General features: G+C 44.3%; 3 protein-coding genes across 4 annotated transcripts; 1 reads left to right on the top strand and 2 right to left on the bottom strand.

The window, feature by feature from the left end:
* Positions 1 to 524: 524 nt before the first annotated feature.
* Positions 525 to 15,060, top strand: kcnk6 (potassium channel, subfamily K, member 6). The gene is made up of 3 exons (XM_030109433.1): positions 525 to 980; positions 6,688 to 7,080; positions 13,924 to 15,060. Exons 1-3 carry the CDS (start codon positions 665 to 667, stop codon positions 14,169 to 14,171), a joined length of 957 nt encoding a protein of 318 aa, XP_029965293.1. The 5' UTR covers positions 525 to 664; the 3' UTR covers positions 14,172 to 15,060.
* Positions 15,061 to 15,259: 199 nt separating this feature from the next.
* sertad3 (SERTA domain containing 3) lies at positions 15,260 to 19,298 on the bottom strand. Of its 2 annotated transcripts, none has more exons than XM_030109274.1 (2): positions 19,168 to 19,298; positions 15,260 to 17,356 (listed from the first exon to the last, which is right to left on the bottom strand). In XM_030109274.1, the coding sequence occupies exon 2, from the start codon at positions 17,347 to 17,349 to the stop codon at positions 16,432 to 16,434; it is 918 nt and encodes a 305-aa protein (XP_029965134.1). In that variant the 5' UTR covers positions 17,350 to 17,356; positions 19,168 to 19,298; the 3' UTR covers positions 15,260 to 16,431. The 2 variants fall into 2 exon arrangements, with proteins under 2 accessions (XP_029965134.1, XP_029965135.1); XM_030109275.1 differs by lacking the exon at positions 19,168 to 19,298 and adding an exon at positions 18,257 to 18,557.
* A 994-nt stretch (positions 19,299 to 20,292) lies between these two features.
* Positions 20,293 to 23,564, bottom strand: blvrb (biliverdin reductase B). Its single transcript, XM_030109277.1, has 5 exons — positions 23,364 to 23,564; positions 22,142 to 22,303; positions 21,142 to 21,231; positions 20,924 to 21,055; positions 20,293 to 20,786 (listed from the first exon to the last, which is right to left on the bottom strand). Exons 1-5 carry the CDS (start codon positions 23,446 to 23,448, stop codon positions 20,632 to 20,634), a joined length of 624 nt encoding a protein of 207 aa, XP_029965137.1. The 5' UTR covers positions 23,449 to 23,564; the 3' UTR covers positions 20,293 to 20,631.
* Between the last annotated feature and the right edge of the window lie 3,006 nt (positions 23,565 to 26,570).

Below are 26,570 nucleotides of genomic sequence, written 5' to 3'. Positions count from 1 at the left end.
AGGGCGTGATTTCAGAGAAAACAGGACAGGATTGGCTGTGCTGGGTTTCAAATCGCCATCTTAGATGGGTCAAATCGCCATCTTGCTTAGGTAAACCTAAGCAAGATGGCGGAGTTGCTGAATCCTGCCTACAGCACCTTTAAAACTGATATAATTAGCCAGACACACCTAAATCCGAAACACATTTTCATAAATATGAAGCAAAAAACAAAACAAAACAAAAAAAAAACAACTAAAACAAGGTCAATGGAATGTGGGCGGGATTAAGAACAAAATATAAATAAAAAAATTAAATTACAAAAACCAATCATACATAAATAGGGGGAAAAGACAATAACGTTGTTAAAAAAACGAAAAACAACGAAGTGAAATTAAAATATTTTTCATGTTTTAGGTCCCAGTTCATTAGAGCAGACAGACATCAGGTGCGCTGCTGCTGCAGGTGGAATCTCAGCGCGCGCTCAGACGCTCCGGGAGTGCGCAGCGGCGCGCGCTACCTGTCTATCCGTGTGTGCGTGCGTGTGTGTGGGAGGAGGATGCCCTGACTGGGACGGCCCCCTGAAAGGTTCCCGGGCTGAGAGGCGGCAGCAGGTGATCAGACCGCAGCGGCAGCGGCGGCAGAGGGTCGCTGCTCCTTCTCTCTCCTTCCTCCTCCTCCTCCGACATGCACTCCGTGGGGAAGTCCTGGCTGCTGCTCACCGGCTTCATCGTCTTCTACATCATCTACCTGCTGTTCGGGGCGCTGGTGTTCTCCAGCCTGGAGCGGCCGGTGGAAGAGCGGCTGCGGGCCGACATGGAGCTGCTGAAGCGGGACTTTCTCAACCAGAGCTGCGTCTCCTCCGCGGCTCTGGACGCCTTCCTGCTCAAAGTGCTCTCGGCCAACAAGTTCGGCGTGTCAGCGCTCCGGAACGAGTCCTCCGGGTCCAGCTGGGACCTGGCCTCCTCCATGTTCTTCGCCAACACTCTGGTCACCACCGTGGGTGAGTTGAACGCGGACACCGACTGACGGCAGCTTCAGGGGCTTTTACGCACGAAGCTGCAGGTTTTCTCCAGTGTCAGGAACCTCAGAGTCTCGAAATGTGTCTGAAGTCTGTGTCAGAAGTTTTCTTTGTTCTGCTGTTCTGTCGGAGAAGTTTCAGGGACGAATCTCAAAGCTATCTGTGTATTCTGTGGCTCCTCAAGTAAAAATCAGCTGACAAGTAAAACTAATCCAGTTGTGTCTCACTAAGTCCTCTCAACTGAAACTTTTAAAGCGGAATTAAATGCAAATGTCTTTTTTTTCTTGGAAACTTACAATTTCCTTTTTTGAAAGTTCCAACAGAAATGAGACATCAATATTCCACTTTCACACTCCATCTTCTTAAGAGGTTAAATCAGTCACAAACACTCAATTTACAGACTTCAGGTTTTTATTCTGTGAAAACTGGAACCACTGGAAAACCCACACTGGCACAGGAATAACATGCAAACTCCACATAGACTTTCGCCTTTAGCTTCAGGTGTTTCCTACTTTTAACTAAGGAAAATAAACAAAGTTGTAAAACATTTCTGTGCAGAAATAGTTTAAATCCGAAGTTAAGTTGAAATGAAGTTTTAGAAATTATTCTCTTCAGATTACAGCTGGATTGTTTCAGGATGCTCATTATGTGATTATTTTGTTGAGTATTATAATAACAAGATGATCACTAACTAACTTTTGCTTTTCTGCTTGTTTTCCCATCACATGTGATTCTACAGTGAAGCAGCTTATTCACCTTTTCATAAGTTTGTTTTCTGTTTCTTACCGGAAATAGAAAACAAACTCCAATTCCTTCATATTGTCTTTCTTTCTCAAGAACCTTGAGCTTTGAAAAAGTTTGTTTTATGCTTCCATTCATCTGAGGTCCCCGTTAAATAAATGATTGCGACTTGAGTCGGCTCGCTTCACGTGACCATCTTGGAATACGTGCACCGTCTTCACAGGAAGAGGGAATGAGCAGAACCACTGCAGTTAATTTAAAGCAGAATTAAGGGACAGATGATGGAGGAATTATTCAGATGGGATTTACAATCAGAAGAAACCAGCCACTTGTTTTAGGAATTAGGTTTAAGTCGGAACGGTCATTCTCATTCAGAGTTGGGTGTTTATAAGGTCCTTTTTAATCATTTCAAAGAGGATTTGATTTTTATTCAGGATTAAAATTCTCATGGAAATGGACCCAGTTGGTTTCTTTAGTTTTCTCAGATGATGCATTGAAGAGACGGTGTTTGGTGTTTATCTGAGGAAGAGACGGTCCGGCCCGCCTGCCGTCCCTCAGGGCACTCATGCTGGTCACATGCAGAAATATGTTAGTTTGTGTGCAAATTTCAGATCTGAACCTGGATAAAACCAGCTGATCCAGAGAGGCTGAAGCCTCTTTTAATAATTGAATATGAGGATAGAAACGTCTCAGTTGCAGGATTATATTGTCGTCTCTGCAGGACACACAGCTGATCGATGTTAAGGCCAGACGGCCTGAGGAGGCTTCAGTCGCACTCCGGTGTGATCAGAGTGACGCTGCTCCCGGGTGTGGATCAACCGTCCTGCATATTTCACAAACATTTAGCTCTGAAGCAGTTTCTCCTGTGAACAAATGACTGAACAGGAAGGAGGGACAAACTGCAGCTGAGGAAGGTTCAAGGAGCCGCTGGTCGGTTTTCCTGATTCTTCAGCAATGATCTGAATATTGACAACATCCTGCAACAAGTGATATGAATATTAAAGTTTCACCTGGTGTAACTCTGTCACATGAAATGTGAAAACTTTGAGGAGAATGTCTGAAAGAGGGTTGATCAAACAGGAAGTGATGCTGCGGGAATGGAGGACGTGGTCAGGCGGGCTGGCCGGAGTGTTCGGAGGAACAGCTGTCGAGTTGGCCTGATCGTGACTTGAAAGTGAACACTTCAGTGCAAGTGAAAGGTTTAAAAAAAAAAAAAAAGAAAAAAGTAAGCACCATATTTGCAAAATACAGAAAAGAGTTGGAATCCTGTCTTCCTTCAGGATTCATAAATCCTCCTGCAGGTTAACCTGCTGTTAACGCTGCTTCTCAGGTCGAGTTTCACCGGTAAATAAAACACTGCAGGTCAGTGTTTGGTGAACGGTGGTGACCAGGAACAGCTGATCGCTTCCTTCTTGTTAGACAGAACCGACTGGATGCTGAAGTAATTAGTCCGTCTTCACTCTATTCTTCTTTTGACTGAAAAGCAAACAGCCGTCTCACCCGCCTTTAATGTCACGTCAGGCTGAAAAACCACTCAATCATGAAACGCTGTGGCATGATTACAGCTACGTTTACACCAAAAAGGCTTGGGGTTGGTTTGAACACCTGTACAGGCTGTGGAAACCTGACCTCAATATTTCAGGATGTGCAAAGTGGTCCTGAACTGAGCTCTTTATTCACACTCGAAGGCAGATTTAGACTGAAGCGTATCGCGAAGCTTTGGCTGAAAACACACACAAGCTAACCAGGCCGTCCTGCAGAATGAATAGTGAGCGTGGAAATGGCTGCAGCTCTGTGGTTGCTTCTGCTGCAGGATCTTAGATTAATATGGATCAGTACTGAATTATTTGAAAAAGATGCAAATAGGAAGATGATCTTAATGGATTTGTGTTTTCACTGTTAAACTACGTATTTCAGTTAATTGTCCGATTTTTGTTCATTCATAACGATTCATTTCAACTTATGTCAGTTTGGATCTGCAGAGCATGAAGAATGCATTGCGTGTAGAAACATACCTTATAGCAGCTCTGCATGTTGATGTCAAAATAACCTTAATTTTTTTATAAAGTTTGCACCCTTAGTGGTTGCTACAAGAGAAACTTCCCCACCCCGTAAAAAGAGCTGGGTGTTAGACAAACTGGGTGCTACTGTGAGTTTCTGCTGCCACAAAAGTAGTTTATATTTTCAATACAGCACCTTTATAGTATGTATGATTTAACTAACATCGTCTTTATATCCTCGGTGGAGAAGTTGCAGAACTGCTCACTGTCCCACCTGCTGGTGAAGATTGGTTTTACACTACAGACTGAGCAGGTTCTCTCACTCGAGTTTCTTCAGTGTGTAGATTAAAATGTTGTCCCTTTGATTTCTTTTTAAAGCTCACAAACCACAAAAAAAAAAAAAAACCATGAAGGACATTTAGGTGTGACAGTTGGAAAGATCTGGTGACCACAATTTTGAAAGTGGCTGAAAGGGACAATAGAGTGCGTCATTCGAGTTAAACCGATTACACAATTCATTGTTTGAGGAAGGAGGAGGTCTGTGATGCTCCTCAGTGTTTGAACATATAAAGCTCCTAATAATACCGCAGACGTTGAGCTTTTTAACACTCTAATGTGAAGGTTCATTAGTGAAAACCTGGCGGAGCGGCTGCCGGTTCAGAGGTCGTAGTTCAGCTCTAACATGTAGAATTTCCCAGTTGGTTCGCTGACTGAGCTAAACTGAGAACTGAGCAAACGAATATATTAATCCTGAGATGTATTTACAGTCTGAAAAGTCATGTGTTCAGTCATGCATCCTGTGAGCAGGGTTTCTTTTCCTGCTGTAGCAGGATGTCTGGGCTCACGCCTGTCACGTTCTGAAAGGAAGGAAAACCAATTTCTGCCTGCATTCAAACAGTCGCAGTTCAATCCACAGAGTGAAACCCAGGCTGACGACGGGCGAAGGAAGGTCAGCCCGGGACAGTTAGCAGACCGTAACGGGGCAAACACACACACACACACACACACGCACTCATGTTTACACCTGTCTGTAAACTCACATGTTGGCCTCACATGTGTTTCTGGACTGTAGAAGGAACTGGAAGAGCGGCCACGCATGCATAGAGAGAACATGCAAACTCAACCAGGCCTGAACCCAGGACGCTCTCACAGGCCTCCAATATCAAAGATAGGCCCTGAAATTACAAGCAGCATGTGAAAATGTTCTGAATGTGCAGACGGGAGCGGCTGAATCGTGAAGCACAAAGTTTTTCATATATTAAAAAGTAACTGTACTTAGTTACTGGTCGTCACTGCAGTTTATCTCAGCTGAGGGAAAATGGAATTTGCTTTATCAGTGAAAATGAGTCACAAGCTGGATAAAGACGGAGGGAGGATGGCAATGGTGGGTTAGTGGTTTAGCACTGCCATGCCACAGTGCAGTTTGCATGTTCTCTCCATTTCTGTGTGGACAAGCCGGATTCTTCCTGCTGGTTTATATCAAAGGAAAGATAAAACGGGAACCAAAGTCCGATCCTGTTGGCGTCCGGTTTCCCAGCGAGCTCCTCCAGCTTCAGGACGGACCGATCCCACCGCAGAGCTCCGGACCGCCTCGTGCTCCGACGGTATCGACACACAGTCACGTTACGAAAGGCAGCTGCTGCGGATCTCACTGAGGAAATGCAAATTCATGCCTGAAACAGAAGTGACCTTTGTGTCCGGGACTCGGCTCGCTCTCCGTCATGCTTGAACGCTTCCCCTCGCCGTTTGGGCCACTTTTTATCCCGTCAGCGGTGAATTCATTTCACACACGGACTGATCAGGTCGACGTTTGACCTGAACACACCCAGATTCTCATCCTTCAGTCTCCACTGACACATGATGGGAGGACAGTTCAGTTCTGCAGAGTGTAGAGAAATGAGGAAGTTGTTTGAATTTTCACATCCTGCTTATTGCCTGTTCAATCAGGCGTGTTGGTGGACGCCACATTCGCTATATTTAAACCTCACTGAAACACTAACGCCAACTCCAGGTACTAAATACAAAAACAATATGTGCTCGGCGGTCAGGAGGACGGTACAGCCGGCTCAAAGCGTCACTCGGTCACCTTATGAGGAATCTTCTCTCCGATCGGCAGAAAATTAAATTTTCACGGCTCTGCAGCAAAAAAAATGACTCTTATCTGCAAACAAGTGGAATAATTCTCTCAGCGTCTGGGACAGAATTCCAGATTAAACTCATGAGACACTAATGATGGGGACATACATGCGCACATACCTGTAGTTATTGTAACCATGGAAACAGCAGCTTAATCATTAACCCCTTTGTGTTTGGTAACTTCTGCATTTCTTCCTGAAACTGTAAAAGTGAGTTCAGGTTTTTTTTCCTGTACATTCAGATGAATGCAGAAGAAAAAAGTCTAGAAATACTGATCAATATTGTAATCATTTTACAATAAGCTACTGATGGCCAGTAAAATATCTGAGCCAGTGAGATTTTCTAACTGAATAAATTCTATTGATTATGATGGAGGATTCATACATTTGAGAGAAATACAACAACAAAATGAAAACAGTGCACCAGTGTGTGGGGAGACAGTAGCTTCATTGTGGAGTGTATTTTCCCTCTCTGGATCCCTGAAGGCTCCAGATGAAGGCCGTGATGGGAGGTATTGATCAGCCTGCCGTGTTACGTGAGAAGAACCTATTAGTTCGGATTCTGATCCACAGGGCGTGATCCTCACCGAGGTTTTCCACAGCTGTCCTGTCGCCAAACGGCTCATGTGATCCGGTTTGTGTTGATCTCCCGCAGTGAGCCGAGGTGAACGGAGACGGCTGTGTTTGTGTTGGACGCAGCTCAACTGACCATCAGAGACGTCTTCATCTCCACGTCACAGCGCGAATACACACTTTGACACATGCAGAGTTTGTAAGCCGATCTCCTCCCTCCCTCTGGCTCTGTCTCTGCAGGCTACGGTCACACCACGCCGCTGTCCGACGCCGGGAAGCTCTTCTCCATCTTCTACGCCCTGATCGGCGTTCCCTTCACTATGCTGGTGCTGACGGCGTGCGTGCAGCGGCTCATGCAGCCGCTGGTGGCGGCCCCGGTGGGCCTCCTGCGGCGCTCGGGCCTGGAGCGGCGGCCCGCCACCGCCGTGCACTTCCTGCTGCTGCTGCTGCTGGTGGTGCTCTGCTTCTTCATGGCGCCGGCCGCCGTCTTCAGCCTGCTGGAGGCGTCCTGGTCCTTCCTGGACGGCGTCTACTTCTGCTTCATCTCGCTGTGCACCATCGGCCTCGGGGACTTGGTGCCGTCGACCTCGCCGGGGCAGAAGTACCGACCGCTGTACCAGGTCTCCGTCATGGGTGAGTCGAGGCCCAGAGCAGTGAAATGCCCTCAGGAGTTCAGCCTTAATTTAAATTTAAAGCCTGTATTTGTATTTAAAACGTCCCATGATCCTCCTCACCTGCCCCCCCCACCCCCCCCACCTCCTTGTTTGAGCAGCTGTTTGTCCGTTTGCTTTACGTGTTTTCTCAGCTCTCGTTCGTAATTGAGAACACGCGTCTCAACAAGGCTCCCTGTGCAAATACAGGTCGACTTAAATAAATAACATGCTTGAGGTGAGCTGTGGCAGGCTCCCTGCATTTCATTTCATATTTATATTAGTCCTTTGTTTGAAAGTGCGTTGTGGTTTAAAGCAGTACGAAGCACTTCAGCTTTTAATATTTAGTTAAAACTGCAAAATATCAGTCTGATAATGTCGATTATCATTCAAGCATTGTGATTAACATAGTAGTATTAACATAGAAAGTTAATATATTGCTTTTAGGAGGGTGTTATTTAATAAAATAAGAGTGTTTCTGACTGCAGTAATCGGACAGTGATCATAAGAAGTAGCCGTGCTGAGATCTCTCTCTGCTTTAACACTTCCTGAACGCTGCGTTTCAGTTTGATTACCGGGCGTCGTCTCATCAGGATCCAGGACATTTTTATCACTTTATTAGTTTGAACACAGGCTTCAGGTGCAATTTGTCACAGACGTATAGAAAAACAAGCGTAGAGCTGCATTTTTTTATGATTTTTTTTTTTTTTTTTAATGTTCCTGTTAATAGAGTAAATTCTCAGTATGGAGCTGAAACCCGAGGCTGAACAACCAAATGTCTCCTTCAACAACTTAAAAAAATACTAAACTGTTTGATGCAAAATAAACTTTTATCCTGTATGTCATCAAGGAAACATGTATTGTACAGTACAAGTTTTCTTTACCCTAAAATCAGATTGTAGCTCATCCTACTGATAGCTTGTATTGTTGACTTTATAGACTTTATTACACTGTAAAAAGTCTAAATTGTTAACAGGATATTTTAAAACCTAGAGAAACTATTTTTCACGATTTAAAGAAGCCTAAAAAAATCCTTAAACTTTTGACTGGATTTTTTTGTTGGTCCAGTTAAGTGGAATCCTGTGATACCGAGTCGACTCAGAAGACGATGTTTCCATGTTTGTTCCAGTTTCACTGTTCTTTGTTCATCAGAGACATTTTCACCTTTTCAAAGTCGTCTGTGTTTCTCAAGAAGCAGAAGTTCCCTTATCGGGGGTTTTACCAAGTCCATTTGTCAAGCACATGTAAAACACAGACACCCCGAGTGTGTGTGCCTGTTCTCGGATGATGAAGGGTTAAATGGAAAATTTCAGCACAGAATGTGGAAAGGCCGAAGGTTTCTGAGGAGCCACATCACCGAGGGTGGAGTCTGACGTGTGCGTGCGTGCGTGCGTGCGTGCGTGCGTGCGTGCGTGCGTGCGTGCGTGCGTGCGTGCGTGCGTGCGTGCGTGCGTGCGTGCGTGTGTGTGTCCTCTCATTCACACATCCAATGTGAGAAGTAACACGTGGCTGCTTCTCCTTTCTCGGAGCGCAGAGGTCGCCTCTCATTAGACTCCTCCGTGACTCTGAGCTCTCTGGGAATTCCACTTGAGTCGAGCGTTTCGATGAAAAATGTTGAATTTTGATCGTAGGTTTTTTTCATTGTTTGAATAAAGTGATATAAAACCTCGTTCATCCCCACTGAGTTTAACATTATCTGTGAGCAGTCGCCTTCAGGAGAGCTTTACTGATTCTGTCCAGCTAATCAGACGCTTCTTTCACATTTTCTTCTGTGGTGCTTACTGTCTTCTTGTTTGTCATCTTATTTTTCTGTATTCCTTTTGTCTTCTTTTTCTCCATGTTTTCCTTCGTCACGCTGATATTTATCCTTCAACTTTTTCCTCCGTCTTTTTCTTCCTGTGATGTTTTCCTTGTTGATGTCTTTCATTCTCTTCTTCTCCCTCTGTCTGTTTTTCCTCTCTTCTTTTGACATTTTTGTCTTTTTCTTTGGTGTCCTCATCCTTTTCTTTGTTTTATTTCCATCCAGCAGCAGATCCATGTTTCCACTGCTGTGGGTTTGCGTGAACAGGATGGTACGGAGGCCCTGAAGGGTCAAAGCGGATCCTCGGGCCGGAACAGGAAGTGTGCAGCGGTCAGAAGAGCAGGTCTTGTTTCAGGGGACAATATTTTCTGTTTTTGTTATGGGAGAGTTTAGTGAAACGCTGCTGCTGCTGCTGAAGGACTGTGACTCATCAGTCGTAACTTTTTGTATGTTTCACAAGTCCGTCAGAAAATATCGCCCCCTGGAAACAAAGCCTGTTAGTCCAGCCGCTGCAGCCGTACGTCGTGGATTTTGCAGTTGAGTTAATCCTTCTGGGCCACTGTATGATCACTCAGTCTGAATTTCCTGAAGTTTGGCAGATGTTTCACGAAGGCAGAAGTTATTCAGCTTTCTGGATCCGGAGGAAAATTCATTCAATATTTCCTTACTGCAAAAGCTGCAGTTTTCATTGAAGGTGTTCTACTGAACCTGGAGACAGTGAAAGAGATTTGTCTTATATTCTGGATTCTAAATCCATATTGTTCTTTTTTTGTCATATGACGTTTTTGTCAGGACGTTTTCTTTTAAACTCAGTTTATAGAACGAAAACAAACAAAGATCCCGTATCGTGAATCACTACATCAAACTATTGACTGGATCACTTGAAGAGAGTTTATGTCCACTTTCAACCCTCGCTCTATTTATTGACCCGCTCCTGGTGCGCTTGCTTTCCACCGTGTGTCGTTCTGGGTTTGGGTTGAGCAGGAGAACCGGTCTTCACGTGTGTGTGTTGGGAGGATTTTAGCATTTAGCTGCTGAAGTGAAAACCTCCAGACCTGCTGCTCCCTCTGATGAGACGACGAGCTCGGAGCTATTTAAAGCCCTTCCTGCCCCACATTAGATGCTCATTTTGTTCTGAGTTTGGCAATAACATCTTCTGAGTCATCTTTCAGTGATTCATCATGTTTTTTTGCAGAAAGAGACTCCCTGCTGGTACATTTAATTTCTAACATCCAGGAGGTTTTTTTTTCTCTGTCGAGTAGAAACTGACCAATCTACAAAAGAGAAACTCAGAGGTATTTTACCACAATGTATTTCACATTTGTCCTGAACATTTCAAATGTATTTATAGCTGTTTGGAACCTTTAATCACACTCTTTAGCAATGATAACAGATTTTAGATGCTAATGAAGGAGAATTAACATCCTAAATGTGAAGTGAAAACACTTCTCTCACTCTGCTACGCCTCGTATTTACTCCACCTGTACAGGATGTTCTGTCACATTTGGTCACAGATGGAAAAGGAAAGTAAGGCTGCTAAATTTAATGCTGAACCTGCTTGACTATCGGTTCCCAGTCTGGGTCCCGGACCCGCTCAGGGTGGTTTCCACTGGTTACAGGTGGCCCAAAGCTGTGGTCTCTGTAAAACTAGACTTAAACGTGTCAAAGAAAACCACGGAAAGACGCTTTCTAGACCATTCTGCAACGTTCCGGACCGAAAGAGTCACCAGTTTTCCATCAAATTAAATTTACCTGAAGCCAAAAACCAGGTTTCACCTTTAAAAAGAGGCCGACACAGATTCAGAGGTTTCACATCTACAGTAGCTTTGAAACGTGCTCCACAAAACTGAAGTTTCAATTAGTTTATTATAGTGAACGTTTCAGCTGATTTTGAACTGGATTTTGATGTTTTCATCCTTTTCAACCACGGCTCAACACAGAATGAATAAAAATCAAGTTGAATATCAAATAAAATAGGATAAAAAAAATAGTGATATAATCTTAAATATTAACATGTTTGGGGCTTAACAGTGACTAATGGAAGCACATAAAGGGTGAAATCAACCAAAACACAGCGTGTAATATTTACAGGGAGGAGTTCAGGACATTTTAGCCAACTTTAACCACTTCATTTCTTTTCTCTGCAGTTCCCCCCCCTTTTTTTTTTTTTGACTTTTTCCCTTTTAGAAATTGTACAAATTTAGAGATTTTCGCCCATTTCTTGCAGTTTTAGCTACTTTTCCCATTTTACTCATTGTGTATTTTTAAAGCCTTTTTAGAAGAAAAATGTAAACGTTAAATCAGTTTGATGATGATGATGATGATGATGATGATGATCCAGAGCTGCTTCAAGGGAACGTGTGTGTGTGTGTGTGATTTAGAGGAGTTTGAGGAAACAGGTGTGAAGCTGCTGAGGGAGCAGGGTGTTGCTCCTGCAGCTGTTAGATGGAACCGGTCGCAGAGCGCTCTCCAGGATCATTCCACTTGGTGCCTGACCTGATGAATCCTTCGCCTGGATCTTTCTTCATGCTCTGAGCGAGACGCCTCTGTCACGAGGTGTTTTTTCTCTCGTCTGTTTTTGTCTCGTTCGTCTAATTGAATCACTGGTTAAACGACTTTCTTGTCTGACAGGTTTGGTTTTAGTTTTTCAGCCCAGATTACCGGTTTGCAGTGAACTTTCCAGATCGGGGTTTCCTGTGGGACGGGAGGGTTTGCGGGACCAGGGTGGACTCTGCACAAAGTTTCTGTTTTCCACCGTCTCTTTCTGCAGCTAATCCCTGGACTCCTTCCTGGACGGAGGCCCGGCGGTTCACACGGAGCAGCCGGGCTGTTTTCTCGTTACGTGAGGACGGTGTGGGCGGAGTCAGATTAACCCCGGCGGTCCCTGCAGGTCTTCAGGATTAGTGAGCGGCTGCAGAACGAGGCCTGTTGTTCTCACAGGCCGGTCATGAAGATAAAATTCATCCTCAACACATCTAAACTGGATCAAACAGGGTTTTAGTTTTTTAATGAAAAATAAAAAAAAGACAGTCGTTGGAAGCAAAACAGATCAGTTCTTCTCTTTAATCGAGAAAGAAGCTCCTGTAGAGCAGAACTGGCCTTTTGTTACTTATTATGCCTTCAAAATGAACCATATCTGCAGAACATAACCGGAGTTGAACCGGAGACCTTTGTGGTGGTGTTTCTGTGATGATTGTGAAATCCAGGCCGCCGTGTGCCTGATTCTGAGAGGAAGCTTCAAAGACGTTGTGGAGAGAAATTACGCAATTTATTTTCCAGATTATGTCAGTTACTTGGTTTTTGCTTTAGTTGTTTGGTTTTCCATGATGTGACTCAGATGTATGGGCACGTCCCATCTGAGACCACTAGGTGTCGCTATAGGATGACAGAAAGCTGCTACAGCTTAACAGGAAAGCCTCCATTACTGCTGATCAGTCAGAAAAAACACTACAAGTCAGGACTTGAACTAAAAATAATTCTTCTAAATCCATACAACTTTTTTGGGATTTTTATTTAAAGGTGCTGTAGGCAGGATTACCTTCGCAAGATGGCGATTTGAAACCCGGAGTCGTGCCCACCTCGGGGTGGCGACCGGGGCCGGCAGTGTTGCTGCCGCCTGCGCCGTTGATTCACCTGTGACCTTTTCACGGCGGGCCTGGGGTCAAAGCCTTTTTTTAAAGAATTTGTGCCGTAGGCAGGATTACCTTCGCAAGATGGCGATTTGACCCATCCAAGATGGCAATATGAAACCCGTAGTCGGGGCCGGCAGTGTCGCGGCCGCCTGCGCCGGCGGGTTGATTCACCTGTTACCGTTTCACGGCGGGCCTGGGGTCAAATCCTTTTTTAAGAACTACAGTAGAAACAGACAGTGTCCTCCGGGGAGTTTTGATGATGATATGTCCGATAAAGCGGGTAAATATGCGGGCCTGGACTTCCTCGTGTGCGTTCACGAGAAACCGAGCTTTAAAGCGGCGCCCCCTCGACTAATCAGGATAGAGCCTCTGGGGCTCTTCTGATTGGTCAAAGATACCTGGAGCGGTCAAGATTCCTTTTCAGCTCAGAACAGAGACAGATGGAAACGCTGCGCCCTCGCGGTAGTGCAATTATACTACACTCCTACAGGATTATCAATGGATACTCTAACATTTAATCCAAAGAAAACACAGAAAAATTAGCACTGACTAGCAAAATCCTGCCTACAGCACCTTAATTTTTTGCAGTTTTGCCAGATGCAAATCGTGATCAGCTGTAATAAAATACAATTTATTGAGCTTAAAACTAGCCGATCTTCTCTCCTCCCACAGTAAGAAGTCAGGTGACAGTGTTGTGGTTATGGGTGTGATCTGACTTGTGATCAGTGAGCAAGTAGAGAAAAATTCTCATAAAATGTTAAAATCCCAACTATGTGGACAGTCTTTAAACACAGGATCAACTGCATTAAAGCCAGGGAGACATTCTAACTCCAGCTGTGGAGGTTTTCCAGGGAGTGAATCTCTTCATCTGGTAGTTTTCAGTGAACTGCTGATAGAAAAATAAAACCCTTTAGCATCTTTTATCGCGTCCAGTAACTTCTGCCTTTTGCTTCCAGACTGATGAACACCTAGGACAGTCTGTCCGTGTTCCAGCTAATGCCAAGTTTGTTCGTTTGGAGGGAAAAGAATGTCTCCAGTGGTGTTTATTTGGACTGACTCCAGCAGAAAGCTGCTGGGCTCAGTGTCGCGTGTGTGTTAGTGTGTTTTAGTGTGTATTGGTGTGTGTGTGCATGTACCGGCTGCACTCTGGTCGCGGTCGTTGGCCTCTTGTAATCTGTGGACTGTTTTTGAAGCGTTGGCCTACTTGTGCTGTGGGGAGACTGTTGTCCAGGACCTGCACCACTTTAATGCTCACATGTGACCCAGAAGGAAAAGCCTCCAGGTCAAAACAGCAGAACAACGGATTCTGTTCGTCTCCGCCTCCACCGGCGCCCACGGAGCTTCAGGCCTGTGTCGTCGCTGTATTAACGGCCGACCTGTCTCTCCCCTCCAGTCTACCTGTTCCTGGGCCTGATGATGATGTACCTCCTGCTGCGCACCTTCCACAAGATGGCCGACCAGCATGGCCTGACCGCCTTCCTGCAGCTGCCACGCTGCGAAGAGTCGGAGCCGGGCGAGGAGCGCGAGCCCATCGTGGACGACGAGCGACTGCCTCTGCCGCCGCCGTTGTCGGAGAAGGACGTCATCAAGCCGCAGGAGTCGGGATCGCAGCCGTCCTACAACTCCATCAACAGGGGCTGAGCGGCCGGACGCCGGGTGTCCCGTCATCCATCGCCGCCGCTGGGCTGAATCTGCACTCTTGTCTCCATTTCCGTCCCCTCTTGCTCTCCAGAGCCTCCAGACGTGGTCCTCATTCAGTCTCTGGGAGGACCGGCACATGGGTCCAGGGGTCGTCGCCGGCCTGGTTTCCCTCGTGCACACTGGTGTCACTGCGGTGCTGCCGCAGCCTCCGGATCGCACATCGAACGGCTCGAGCCGATCGAACCTCGGACGGATGTTGAACTTTATCTCCCGGATCACTTCCTGCTGCGGGTTCAGGACTGACGGAGGTCTTTTGCTCTCTTACAGCCCTCTGTTTTCACGGGAGCACGTCGTGGCCAGGAGGCCTCCACCCTCTTCACACCACCACCCAGCCTGGTTGGAGCGAGAGAAGCTAAATTATTTAAAATGCTGACCATCTCCTCCACTGGGGACACCTTTGTACATCTAATTGTTGAGTAACGTGGTATTTATTGAATTAGATCCTAATCCGGGTCACAAACCGCCAGTTCACCCTTAATCCCTGTACTGTGCTGCCCCCTGCTGGCCCTGTGTGTGTAGTGCAGCATCCTAATGAAGTAAAAAGGATTTCAAGATGGGAAGAATCAGACGTTTCAGCCCAGAAAGTGTTGAAATGAAGACTGAAGGCATGATTGACTTTTAATGACGAACCAAATGACAATCGCGGCCGTCCGAGTTTGAGGATTTCTGTGTCTGACAGATGTTTAATGCTCTAAAAGCACTTTAATGTTGAAGTTGGAGTCAAATAAAGGTTAAATGTATCAGATACTGTTAAAAGGAAGAGTGCTCTGTCCAGTTTAGTATGTTGTTTAGTGCTATTAGTTTAAAATGTATTCATAAATAAAGTGTTCTAAATTAGAAACTAACTCCTGTTGTTCCTCTTGTCTTTACTTTTTGACTTAGTCAACAAAATGTTAAGTCTTCTCAGTTGGGTTGAAACGAAAAAAACACTAAAAACTTATTTTTGTATTTATTTCCAAGCTTCCTGTAATTCGACACATCCTGAAACCTTCATGTCACAAAATACACAGCAGCACAACACTTTGCATTTCAACATTTTATTAAAAATATCAGTACATGTAAACATTTGAATTCTTTCATATAAAAGTAACCACATGCTTCTCTGTGCATTATTCCCTCGATATCAAATCAACATTGAGTGTAGAAAGAGTTAAACTGCCATGAGGGAGCCTGAACACACCGTTGGTGAGTCGATGCTTTTAAATAAACTAAATACTCGGTTCATAAATAGTTTGAGGCTGTCGGAGAGTTCTTTGCATAGAAGGCAGCATGGAGCCATTAAATCCATCAACAGAGCTCGGTGCGCTGCCTCCTCCTCTCCATTAACGGTAACACCACTTCACTTTGTGTACATGTAGTGCCGCAGAAAAACAAAAAACACCAAGATAAAACTGACGTGCAACAATTCAAGTGTGACCCTGCTGAGTGACGAACTGACCGACACTGGACAGTAGAATCAGTGATTCTGCAGCAGAACAAACCCTGACTCCAGGGGGAAGAGACTTTTCTCTGGCGCCCCCTGCAGGCTGGCATTCACTGCTCAAAGGTTTTCAGAATAAAACGTTTCCTGGTTTTGCTGTGCAACTTCAGAGGAAAGAAAAACATTCTCATTTCTCTTGGACGTGTCTGAAATGAGGAACCAGTCACTGAGATAAACTTGACTTTCAAGTAAAACTCGAACCTTTATTAAGCAGCGCTGCGATTTCAAAATAGAAGTTCTTTGATGCTCGATAGCTGCATTTTCCCTGGTTGTACTTTTCATTTCCGTCTGATCAATCGGACCATTGCGGTGCAGATTCGGGTCTGGCTGCTGGAGGAAAGCGTAACATCTGAATATGAGCTGAAATCTCTGCTTGATTAAATCGGTCCTGAGCTTTAATGAGCTGAGTCACTGTCGGCCAGCTCTCTGCTTCCAATCATAAAATGTGCTTAAAGGTAGACACAGTCTTCACTGTGGCGCCACTTCTGCCAGGGTTCAGTGTCTTGCCCAAGGACACTTCGACATGCAGACAGGGGTTCCTGTCTTAGACAGGAACCGTTCCAACAGCTCCAGACCAGTCCCAGCACTTTTTAAAGTCCTGCAATAAACTACATATTTTCCTATATTACACCAGAGGAGACGGACAGCCGGTGCGACCGTCCAGTGATCGGATGAGCTCACTTTGAGTCCACTGACCTAGTGGACGGTTACTTCCTGACATCAGGACTCCACACGGACCTCCATGAGGTGCTCCATCTCGAACCCTTCTCTCTGAGAGGAGGAGGACGGCGACGCTGCCGGGATGAAGGAGGAGAACGCCGGCAGACACTTGAGGTTCTGGTTGAGAGCGATGGCGAAGGAGTCCGAGGAAGGGGCGAAGGGCGGCAGGTAGCGGAGGAGTTCGTCTCCGGCCGGGTGTCCGCCTGTCACCCCGAGCACCTCCATGTCCGCCTCCAGCAGGGACGCGTCGATGTCCTGGAACAGATCCTCCACAGTGACGTCGCTCAGGTAGGCAGTCGCCACCGCCACGCCGCCATCCTGCACCCTGCACGCCTCCGGCTGCCAGCTCTCCAAGTAAGCCTGGGGTTCCTGTTTTTCCCAAGACGCACCTCCCTCCGAGAGGTTCTCCAGGGACCTGAGGGGGGAGCGCGGCACCGCCTGAGGACTCCCGTCAATGGTAGAGTCCAGAGCCGACAGGATGGAGGCGATGGCAGTCTCAACTTCGAAATCGGGTTCAGTGGACATGGACGCCCAGTCCTCCTCGTCCACGGCCACCGCGCCCCTCGCATGGCGGCCCGGGACGCTCCGTCTCACGCCACAGTCTGAAGACTCGCCGTGTTTTACTGCTGGGATTTCCGTGACCGCGCTCTGTCTCTCCTTCACCTGGGGACCAGACGCGGCGGCGGGGGGACATCCGGGCGCCTCCGTCCCTGCCGACGTCTCCCCGCTGAGCTGCCTCAGAGTGTTGGAGATGAGGACGAAGCGCCGCAGGCTGGGCTCCACCAGCTCCTGGCTGTGCTGGTACTTGGTGAGAGAAACGGAGAACACAAACTGCCGCTGGCTCTCCCACTCGGAGCCGCTCTCCTCAGAGACGTCCTCATCCCCTGCAAGCTTCCGTTTCTGCCCCTTTGGGACCATTTCTGGGCTGCAGGGTGAAAAAAAGCATACATTCAGACTCTCGACATTGAAGCAACCAGACTGCACTGGTTTTAACTAAATCTATATATATGTTATTAGTTCCATTAGCAGTATAAATATGGGATTTAGGTACACTTCATTTGCCATTTCATGTGTTCAGACAATGGGAATATTGTTTCCATCCAGCAACCGCAGGGAAAAAAGATGTAATCACAGCATTTTTGATGATGAGCAATAATTCATAATGAATTTAAAGATTACAATGTAAATACATTCAAAGCATGAACGTATTAAAAAAAGGATACATTTTCTCCATATCAGTTCAGTTTTTCTGTACTTTTGATTTTATGTCTCACTGAGGAACTTTGTAACATAGCTCAGATTATATAGTATAAAATCAAACGAAAGGTAACAAAAAGTCACACAAACAAGTTAAATTATTTTGATTTTTGTTTCTGTATTCAGGTATTTCTTCCCATCCTGAACTTTTAGAAGCGATGCTGCACAGATGCCATGACTTCAACATGACGAGGAAACGTCGTAAAAAAGGCTTAAACTCAAGTCAGTTTAAATAAACCTTTACAGAGATTAACACATTTAAGTTAAATGTTTAGCTAAAGTTAATAGAATCAAACTGTGAAATACAGTAAATTAACCCTGTGTGAGTGAAAACGTCGTGATTTTATCCAGTTTTTTCCCCCTTTTTTTTTTCTTAGTCACCCGCGGAGTTCATTTCAGTCACAGGATGGGGGGATGTGAAGCAGGAGGGAAACTCCATTCTTGATTTTAATCCAACTAGTACACGCGATCAAACTCCGGGAATTTAACAACAGCCTGTGTCGTAGCTTGGTTACTGTAACGGTCCACACGCTAAAGGCATTTTAAAGTCGGAATAAAGCACACGGACCTGTTGAATCACTGCCGCCCGTCGGTGAGTCAGCGGTAGAAAAAAAGTTTCCTTTTCAGCCTCCTCTTCGACTCCAACTGCCCCGATATACCGCGGATGTGTTAAATCAAAGAATATCTAGCGATTGATTATGTTAAAACGACGGAGTCGGGGTGGTTTAAAGCCTCCCGGCGGCTCGCTGTGGCAGAGTTAACTCGTCTTCTCCCGCCTCTGGTTTGGTTGGAGGAGCCGCTTTTCTTCTTCTACGCTTTTCTGTCCCGCTGCGCTCTGCTGCCTCCCTCTGGTCACTGGCATATTACAGCTACCGAGAGGCATTCTGGGAAAAGCAGTTTTCTTAAGGCACATTCCACAAGAATATATTTATGATTTCAATCACGTAAAAATAAAACTATACTTCTTGCAATAAATAATAACAATAACAATAACAATAACAATAATGACAATTGTGATTGAACGATTGTAGTTGCGCTGCAGCCTTTTGTAGAAGACGCTCAAACCGGACTGACAAGCTTGTTATTATGTAATTTGAACACCAAATAATTCCTAAATGATTGCATCACAGATATAGATTTTTCCTGACGTGTCCTTTCTTCAAACACAAACGAGATCAAGATATTTCCACAAAACGTTGCTGAACGAAGTTTCCACGAAGTTCGCAATGACTTTGTTCTCAAATAACATACATACAAAACTTTAAGGACCACGTGAGATGCGTCTGACTGAATCAATAAATCAAAACAAACAGATACCCACATTGTTGGGGGGATGATCTCAGAGAAAAACGACCAGAAAAGGGAAATGTGCATCCCATACAGATGTAGAGTACATGTCCCCGCAACGAAGGTGATTCAAGACTGCAGATGTCCAAATATCACCTTTTACGGAGAGAGAACGGGAGAGAGAGGATTTACCTGCAGGAGCAGAGGAGTCCCTGAAGATACCTTCTGTAAATCTACAGCGACATGAAAAAGTTTCGATATGAGCTCTGGCTCCCAGTTTACAAGAAGCAGATTTACTTTGAAAGCACAGCCACAGCTTCTCCTCAACGAAAACAGCGACAAGGTAAAGGAAAAACGTTCATCTTCCGGCGACGCATTTCAAAAGAAAAGCACATAACAAGGGTTTAACTAGAATGTAGTTACATTCTGCTTTCATTAAATCAACTATTGAATGGTTTTTAAAAATAACTGAAAACGTTTATTCTAAATACATTTGACATATGTTACCTGACATAGAGTATGTAGCAACAGAAGAGACTTACAACTTTTTCCTCACAACACTAAAACTAACTGAAAACATGTAAAATGTGTTGAATATGACTGTGAAGGCTTTCCAGTTCAACAGTCATCTCATGGCATGTCATTTTTTTAAATGGTTTTTTAAAACTAGTTTCAGATTTTTTTTCAGATACATTTTAACGATTTTAATAAGAGAGAATAAAATGATGTGTTATAATCTTCTGAGAGCGCCAGGTCGTGTAAAAGCCTTTATTTTGAAGGGAGGGCAGGTTTCCTCCTCACATCTGCTGGTTGTCTTTGGCGAGCTTGCTGGAAGCAGCCAGACGGAGCGAGTTGCACAACAGCCACACATGCTGCTCATCTGACTGGTGTCCTTCTCATAGGACAGACTCATGAGATAAACCACACACAGCAGTTCACCTGCTCCGCTCTGATCCACACACGTCCTATATGAAGTGTATTGCTGTGAGGCTTCCTTATTGATTTGTGCAACATTTTTAGTTTTGATCCGTTTAAAATGATTGATTGATTTGGCAGTAATAGGTTGTGTGTTAACCAAAAGACACCCATTGCAGGTTGTGATTTGGGACTGAAGGTTGGTAAGGTATTTTTAAACTCTTGTCACACTGTGGTCTACATATATGTCTCCAGTCTGCTTTACCTTTACTTCCCAAACATGAAATTGTCATTCCCCGGATCCGATCCTATCCGACTGTGGGTGAACAGTTACACCCAGACACAGTCTGACAAGGTAAACCCAGGACTAACCAACCACGACCCCCTCAATTCAACACAAGCCTTGCCAGAATAAAATCTTTTATTTTCAGCAGCTTTAACAAAACAAGCAGGAATCAGCATCTTTAAAAAAAACATGTACACTTTGATTGATGACTGAATAAAAATGGCAAAAGGTTAACAAAAAGCATTGCTCCATTTTTGGCACTTCTTTTAAATTGAGTGTTTGACCAACAATAAGAAGACGATTTGAATTAGTGTAAAAATACAACATTAAAAAAAGCAGTTGTATCTTTACCTAAAAAGGAAAGCACTTTGAATCTACCCAAACATCCATCATTTTTCGTGAATGCGGAGGCGAAAGGAGCCAATCGGGCTCATCAGAAACAACGTCTTCCGGGATTACTTGTAGTCTCCCCACAGTCCCACCGTCTTGCCGTCCCACTCTGTGGTGGACAGACACCTGACGAAGAAATGTCCCAGGTCGTGTGTGGAGATGGCTCTGCCTCTGAGCATGTTCTCTGCCACCGCGTACGACTCGGTCCGAGGAAGGTCGCCTGGGAAGAGAGAGAGAGAGGGAGAGAGACTGGGCTGTGAGAACACGGGAGAGGCTCAGGATTCAGCTCCAACAGACGAAAAGACAGATCCGTCATTTTTACAGCAGTTCTGAAGTCGAAAACATCTTAGCACTGACCGCCGATGTGGGGGGGCATGACGGCCACGTAGTCCAGCTCCGAGGCTTTCAGCAAGTCGTACATCCTCTCGTGGTCCTCCGTCACGGGGATCAGGCGAGGCGGGACTTTGGCCCGATCCCACAGCAGGAAGGCTGAAAAGTTAAAATAGAAAAACATTTAACAAACGCTTGTGTCTTAACGTCAGATTACTGTCCCGATAAGAGAGAGGAAGACGTACCCGACATGCAGGCCACCACTTTGCGGATCCCTCGAGCCTTCATGGCTTCCAGAATGTTCTTGGTTCCTTCAGACATCATGGTGGTAGGACCTGACGAGCACAGAGATCACACTAAGTAAAGTCCTGCACAGCTGCTGTATCCAGATGTTTTAATATTATCCACTGGCTTTCAGCTGCAGCGTTAACAGTAGTAAAGAGACAGTCTGTTCAGGATTCATCACACTTATGCAGTGTGTTTCATATTGTCTCAGCCAAACAGTCTCATATCACTCCACTAAGTGAAAAACAGACATCTAGTGAAGATTTTTGAATATGACACTGAAACATGTTAAATTGAATCTACATCCACAAAGGGATGTTTGTTGAAACTGAACTATTTCTACTTTTATGCTGCATTTTTTGAATATCTATTTTTTATTTTTATCCCTCCATGTGAAGACCAAGAGCTCAGACCTGAAGAGAAAGGATCAGAGCAACTAGCAGAAAGAGGCAATAGTTTGATGGTAACGGCATCAAAAATAAACGCTGTGAATGTAACTCAGTGTATCATCCAGCCAGGTTATTGTCTGCTTTTTTCCATAAGAAACTGTGTTTGTCATTGAAATGAATGACTTCACTCCCAGTAAGAAACAAAAAGAAGGGGAAACTACTTTTATCACATAATTGACTTACAGGAGGACTTTTTCCACCTTAGGACGTGTTTTATTTGATTCCATGGCTGCATGTTGAAAAAAGATTAACTTAAAAAACAAAACAAAACAAAACAAAACAAACTAAACATTTCCCAGTTCAAACAGTGGAAAGTGTGTCAAGGTTCAACGTTCAGAGTCTGACAGCAACTTCCTGTTTCTCACCAAAGCCTGGTGAGAGGCGACTGTTTCATGTTAAACTACGTCTTTATTCTTTCAGCCACGGCTCTCCTGCCTAATTTGACCTTTACCTTCCTTATCAGTGTTTATATTGACTACACTGCTTTACGTCTGAAGCTCTGGAGGCTTACTGAGGTCGTTCCTGGTCCCAAGGATGATGATCACCGCATCCTGGCCCTCCATCGTCTTCTTCACGTCGTCTTTATTCAGCACGTCTCCGACCACCACCTTGGACGCCTTGTGGTCGGCGGGCAGCCGGGTGGGGTCGCGGACCAGCAGTGTCACATTGTAACCTGAACATGAAGGTGAATAAGGATCAACATTAAACTGGTCGGTTTAAACATTCTGCCTCCACTGCGTCACTCCTGACCCTTTCAGCCACAGTAACTGTCACCTTCACCTGTGTGTTGAGTGAGCAGTGGCTGCTGAGTGACGGATCCCGCCCTCAGTGTGCAGGGCAGATAACCAACAGTTTTCTGCTATCAGATTTGTTTGTCACACACTCCTGTGACTCAGCAAAAGTTAAAAAACAAATCCCGCCTGTCACCTAACGGCTAACGTGACTCATCGGGTTCTTCTGCTAGTGATGAGCGGGAGAAAGGGAAATGAAAATGCTGATGATTCAATATAATCACCTGACTTAAAGAATTGGTGTGTGGAGGAATTTAGGAATGTCTAACTTTCTATTTTTAAATGAATTTGAGGAATTGTGGTGAGGAGACAGCAGTGATGGAAAGTTGAAGTGGTATTTATCCACTTTCTATTGTGAATGTAAAGAATATCTGAATGAGAACTGAATTGAGATGAGTAGAAATAATTAAAAAAAAGGAAGCAAAACATGCAGTGGAAAACAATGATGTGCAGAAAATACAATTTCAATACTGTAATAAACTTAACGTTTAAAAACATAACACTGAACCTCAAAAAAGCACATTTTGCATGGCAATAATTCAAGTAGAAAATATAGAAAGGTACTGATAAAACTATGTCATAGATGATCAGCTGTAGAGCAGTTTTTCAAGTTAATGACAAAATAAAGTTACAAGTTACACAACAGTTTAGATTCGTGACTTGGTATATTTAGACTAGCACAGAAAAGTCTTTATAAATAAGAATGGGGTTTTCTTTATAATGTATAAAAGGTTCCCTGGTAGCAACTTTTTCATTATAATAAACATGCTAAGGAAACATTTTCTATTTCATAATTTTTAAATTAATATGGCTCATAACTGTAGTTTTACTGATAACAGTATGCCCATCCGAGTGAAGTTTGAACACTTATGTTCTATTCTATTCTATTCTATTCTATTCTATTCTATTCTATTCTGATGTGTTGTGTCTCGCGCTCCTCACCTGCAGCCACGGCTTGCGGCAGGGTCACCAGCCCGGTCATCCCGGTGGAGCCAAATATAGCGACGTTTTTAATGGAGTCCGACATTTTTCTCAGGAGCCCAAGTCCGCGACCCAGCGACAGCTCGTCGGTTGAAGTGTGTCTCTCAGCTGGAGACACTTTGACTGAAATAAAGTCACATTTGGCTGCAGCTTTTTATGCCTTTTGCGCGAGAGCGCTTCCGCAGTGTCACAAGCCCCGCCCCCCACGCGCAGCGTTAAAGGAGACCTGCAGGCTGAGAAAAGACAAGCGACATCCCTCAGATTTTAATGACATTTTGTGTGTGGACAGCATTTTTCCAAGTGGGAACTCAGATAAAAAATAAGCCTAAAAATAAAGTATACACTGTGGGACACCATTTCTTTAGTTTACATGTGTAGAACTATGTCTCACTGATGAAAAATATTGTCCCAAGGACCTGATGACAAATGACTGAAAATTTAATTCTGGAAAAACAATGGAAATTATTATCACAAACCCTTTAACAACATGACTTCCTGAGGCAGCAACAGGAGAAAAGACAGAAGAGCACTTTTGGGGTTTGGCAGTCATTCTCTAGACGTTGGAACTAGTGCAGCAGCAGATAAGTAAAACCATCTTTCAAAATGTGATACAAGCACTGAACTTGGCTCAAATACTCCTTACGGGTTACTTTTGTTAAAATAAAAAATATTCTGGCCATCTGAAATCCAAGAAAATCCACTGCTATTTTTTCAAGATGGCTGCCATAATCAATAGCAAAATATTGTCTTTTGCAATAAAAATGAACACATTTGCTCAATACGGATGATTCTGGTACCAAATCATACATTTTGGATCAATGAAGGATGTAATTTTTGAACTTCTGAAAAACTAACAATCTTCCCTTTATCATATTTGGTGCTTTGGATTAAAATTATACAATTGTGGTCCACCTATATAAATGTAATATTTCAGGCACCTGGTGCCCTCCTCCACCTGGTTCAAACATCTGGAGAAGCAGTTTTGGTCTGTACTGCCAGTCACTGGCTGAAGTAGTCCCAAACTTCTTCACCAACAACAACAACAACACAAAGCACGCATAATCCTTCAGAGCCTTGTTGGAATCCTTGACACAGAACCTGGAGCTGATCAACCCTCACTAATGGCTCAGCACTGGAGATCTCTTTGGTACCACGAACGTCAAAGACTTTCAAGGACTTCGCAACGCTGGTGGTCCTCTCTACCTTTAAAGCATGCTCCACCAAGAACCAGAGAACAGACCTGGTGTTTGATGTCTACCAGTCATCAAGTTTGAAAGCAGAGACAAGGACAAAGCGAGGACATGGGGTCAGACGAAGGGCAGAATCCCCCGAAAGTGGAAGAATGTCCTGAGAGACAATGACAACAAAACTGACCTGATCAACTTCCTGGCTCAGAAGATTGAACAAATTCAATTCACTTGTGTCCAATAGACAGATTTGTGACCAGAGAGGAAACCCGCATACTGTTGTCACTTCCTCTGTATTTATTATTATTGTTTATTGATTCAAACATTTAGTCTTTTATAGAGTTCATGACTAACTATGAGGTGGGAAAACATTTCTAGGGAATAATAGATGTGGTTGTGTTAGAACTGCAAAACTGTAAAACTGAAAGGCTTCTAAGAACACGCAGAAGATAATGTAAAGTTACTAAAAATTGTAGAGGTGTTAGACAGGGTTGAAGAAATAAGGTGTTTTGATACTTGCTTCTATGATGTAGGGCAACATGGAAGTGGACAATTCCATAATTCTAACGAATATTTCCAAAATCCCCTAGCTTGGCTCCCTATGGAAATTTTCCGGCAATTCCTACTAGACACTCGTCTATATATATATATATATATATATATATATATATATATATATATATATATATATGTGTGTGTGTGTGTATGTATGTATATATATATATATATATATATATATATATATATATATATATATATATGTATGTATATATATATATATATATATATATATATATATATGTATGTGTATATATATATATATATATATATATATATATATATATATATATATATATATATATATATAGATATATATTTTTACACACATAAACACACACACACACATTCAGCTTATATTGTAGACGTTTGAAGAGCAGAAGCCGTCTCCCGAGGTGCCTCAGTAGTTCCTGGTGTCACTCTGTGCGATCAGCGGTGCTCTCCGTCAGTCCCACCGCCAGAGGCTTACATGTATAAATTACTTATAGCTCGGTATTTACACAGACGAGTATTTCGCCTTTGTGTTATTTAAAAAAATTTTAATTTTCACGAATCAGCTAAGGGCTGCTATGACCACTCCTGACCTGTAGGGGTCAGTGTAACCAAAAGATTGAAGTTATACAAGCCAATCAGAATCCTGGAAAAAAATTACCACAGGTTGCAAATATATGATGCTAGCGCCAACATGCTAATGCTAACACACTAATTATGCTTACGCATTATTGTTTGTTTTCAGTTTTACAAATTTACAAATTGAAACTATTGAACTTCATAACAGCCAGCAGAAGTTACTTGGGGATTTGCTTGGATAGCTAGCTTTAGCAGGTACATGAGAATGCTAACGACGCTGCTGATGTGTACTGACGCGTTAATGTTTTGTACGCGCGAAAACACGAGGACGAAGTTTTCTCTAAAATCTCTACTTTGGTCGGAGTTTCCAGATATAATCATTTAGAGGGGACCTGAAAGCTCAGTGGTGAAGCGCGGCCTCTGGTGGATGTGTGTCGGAAGGTCTCGGTCTCGGTCTCTCTCTCTCTCTCTCTCTCTCTCTCTCTCTCTCTCTCTCTCTCTCTCTCTCTCTCTCTCTCCTCTCTCTCTCTCTCTCTCTCTCTCTCCTCTCTCTCTCTCTCTCTCTCTCTCTCTCTCTCTCCGCACCGATGCTGATATTTCTCTCCAGCATCACCAGCGGAGAGGAGGAGGAGGAGGAGGAGGAAGGAGAGGTTGTGTCAGGTGGAAACGGGGACCTCTATGGATATCATCCTCACCCTCCACCGGCTCGCATCCTCCGCAGCACCGACAGCGTCTCCCGGCCGCCGGTCACCGCTGCAGGCTCGCGGTGCGCGGCGCACACCCCCCGGACCGCTTCTCCACTCAACCGGACGAATCGCTTCCTGGTGTTTTTAAGGACTAATCGAGGGAAGAC

This window comes from Salarias fasciatus, chromosome 14 (genome assembly GCF_902148845.1).
Source record: "Salarias fasciatus chromosome 14, fSalaFa1.1, whole genome shotgun sequence".
Lineage (NCBI taxonomy): Eukaryota > Metazoa > Chordata > Actinopteri > Blenniiformes > Blenniidae > Salarias > Salarias fasciatus.
This window is presented reverse-complemented; position numbering and strand designations above follow the sequence as displayed.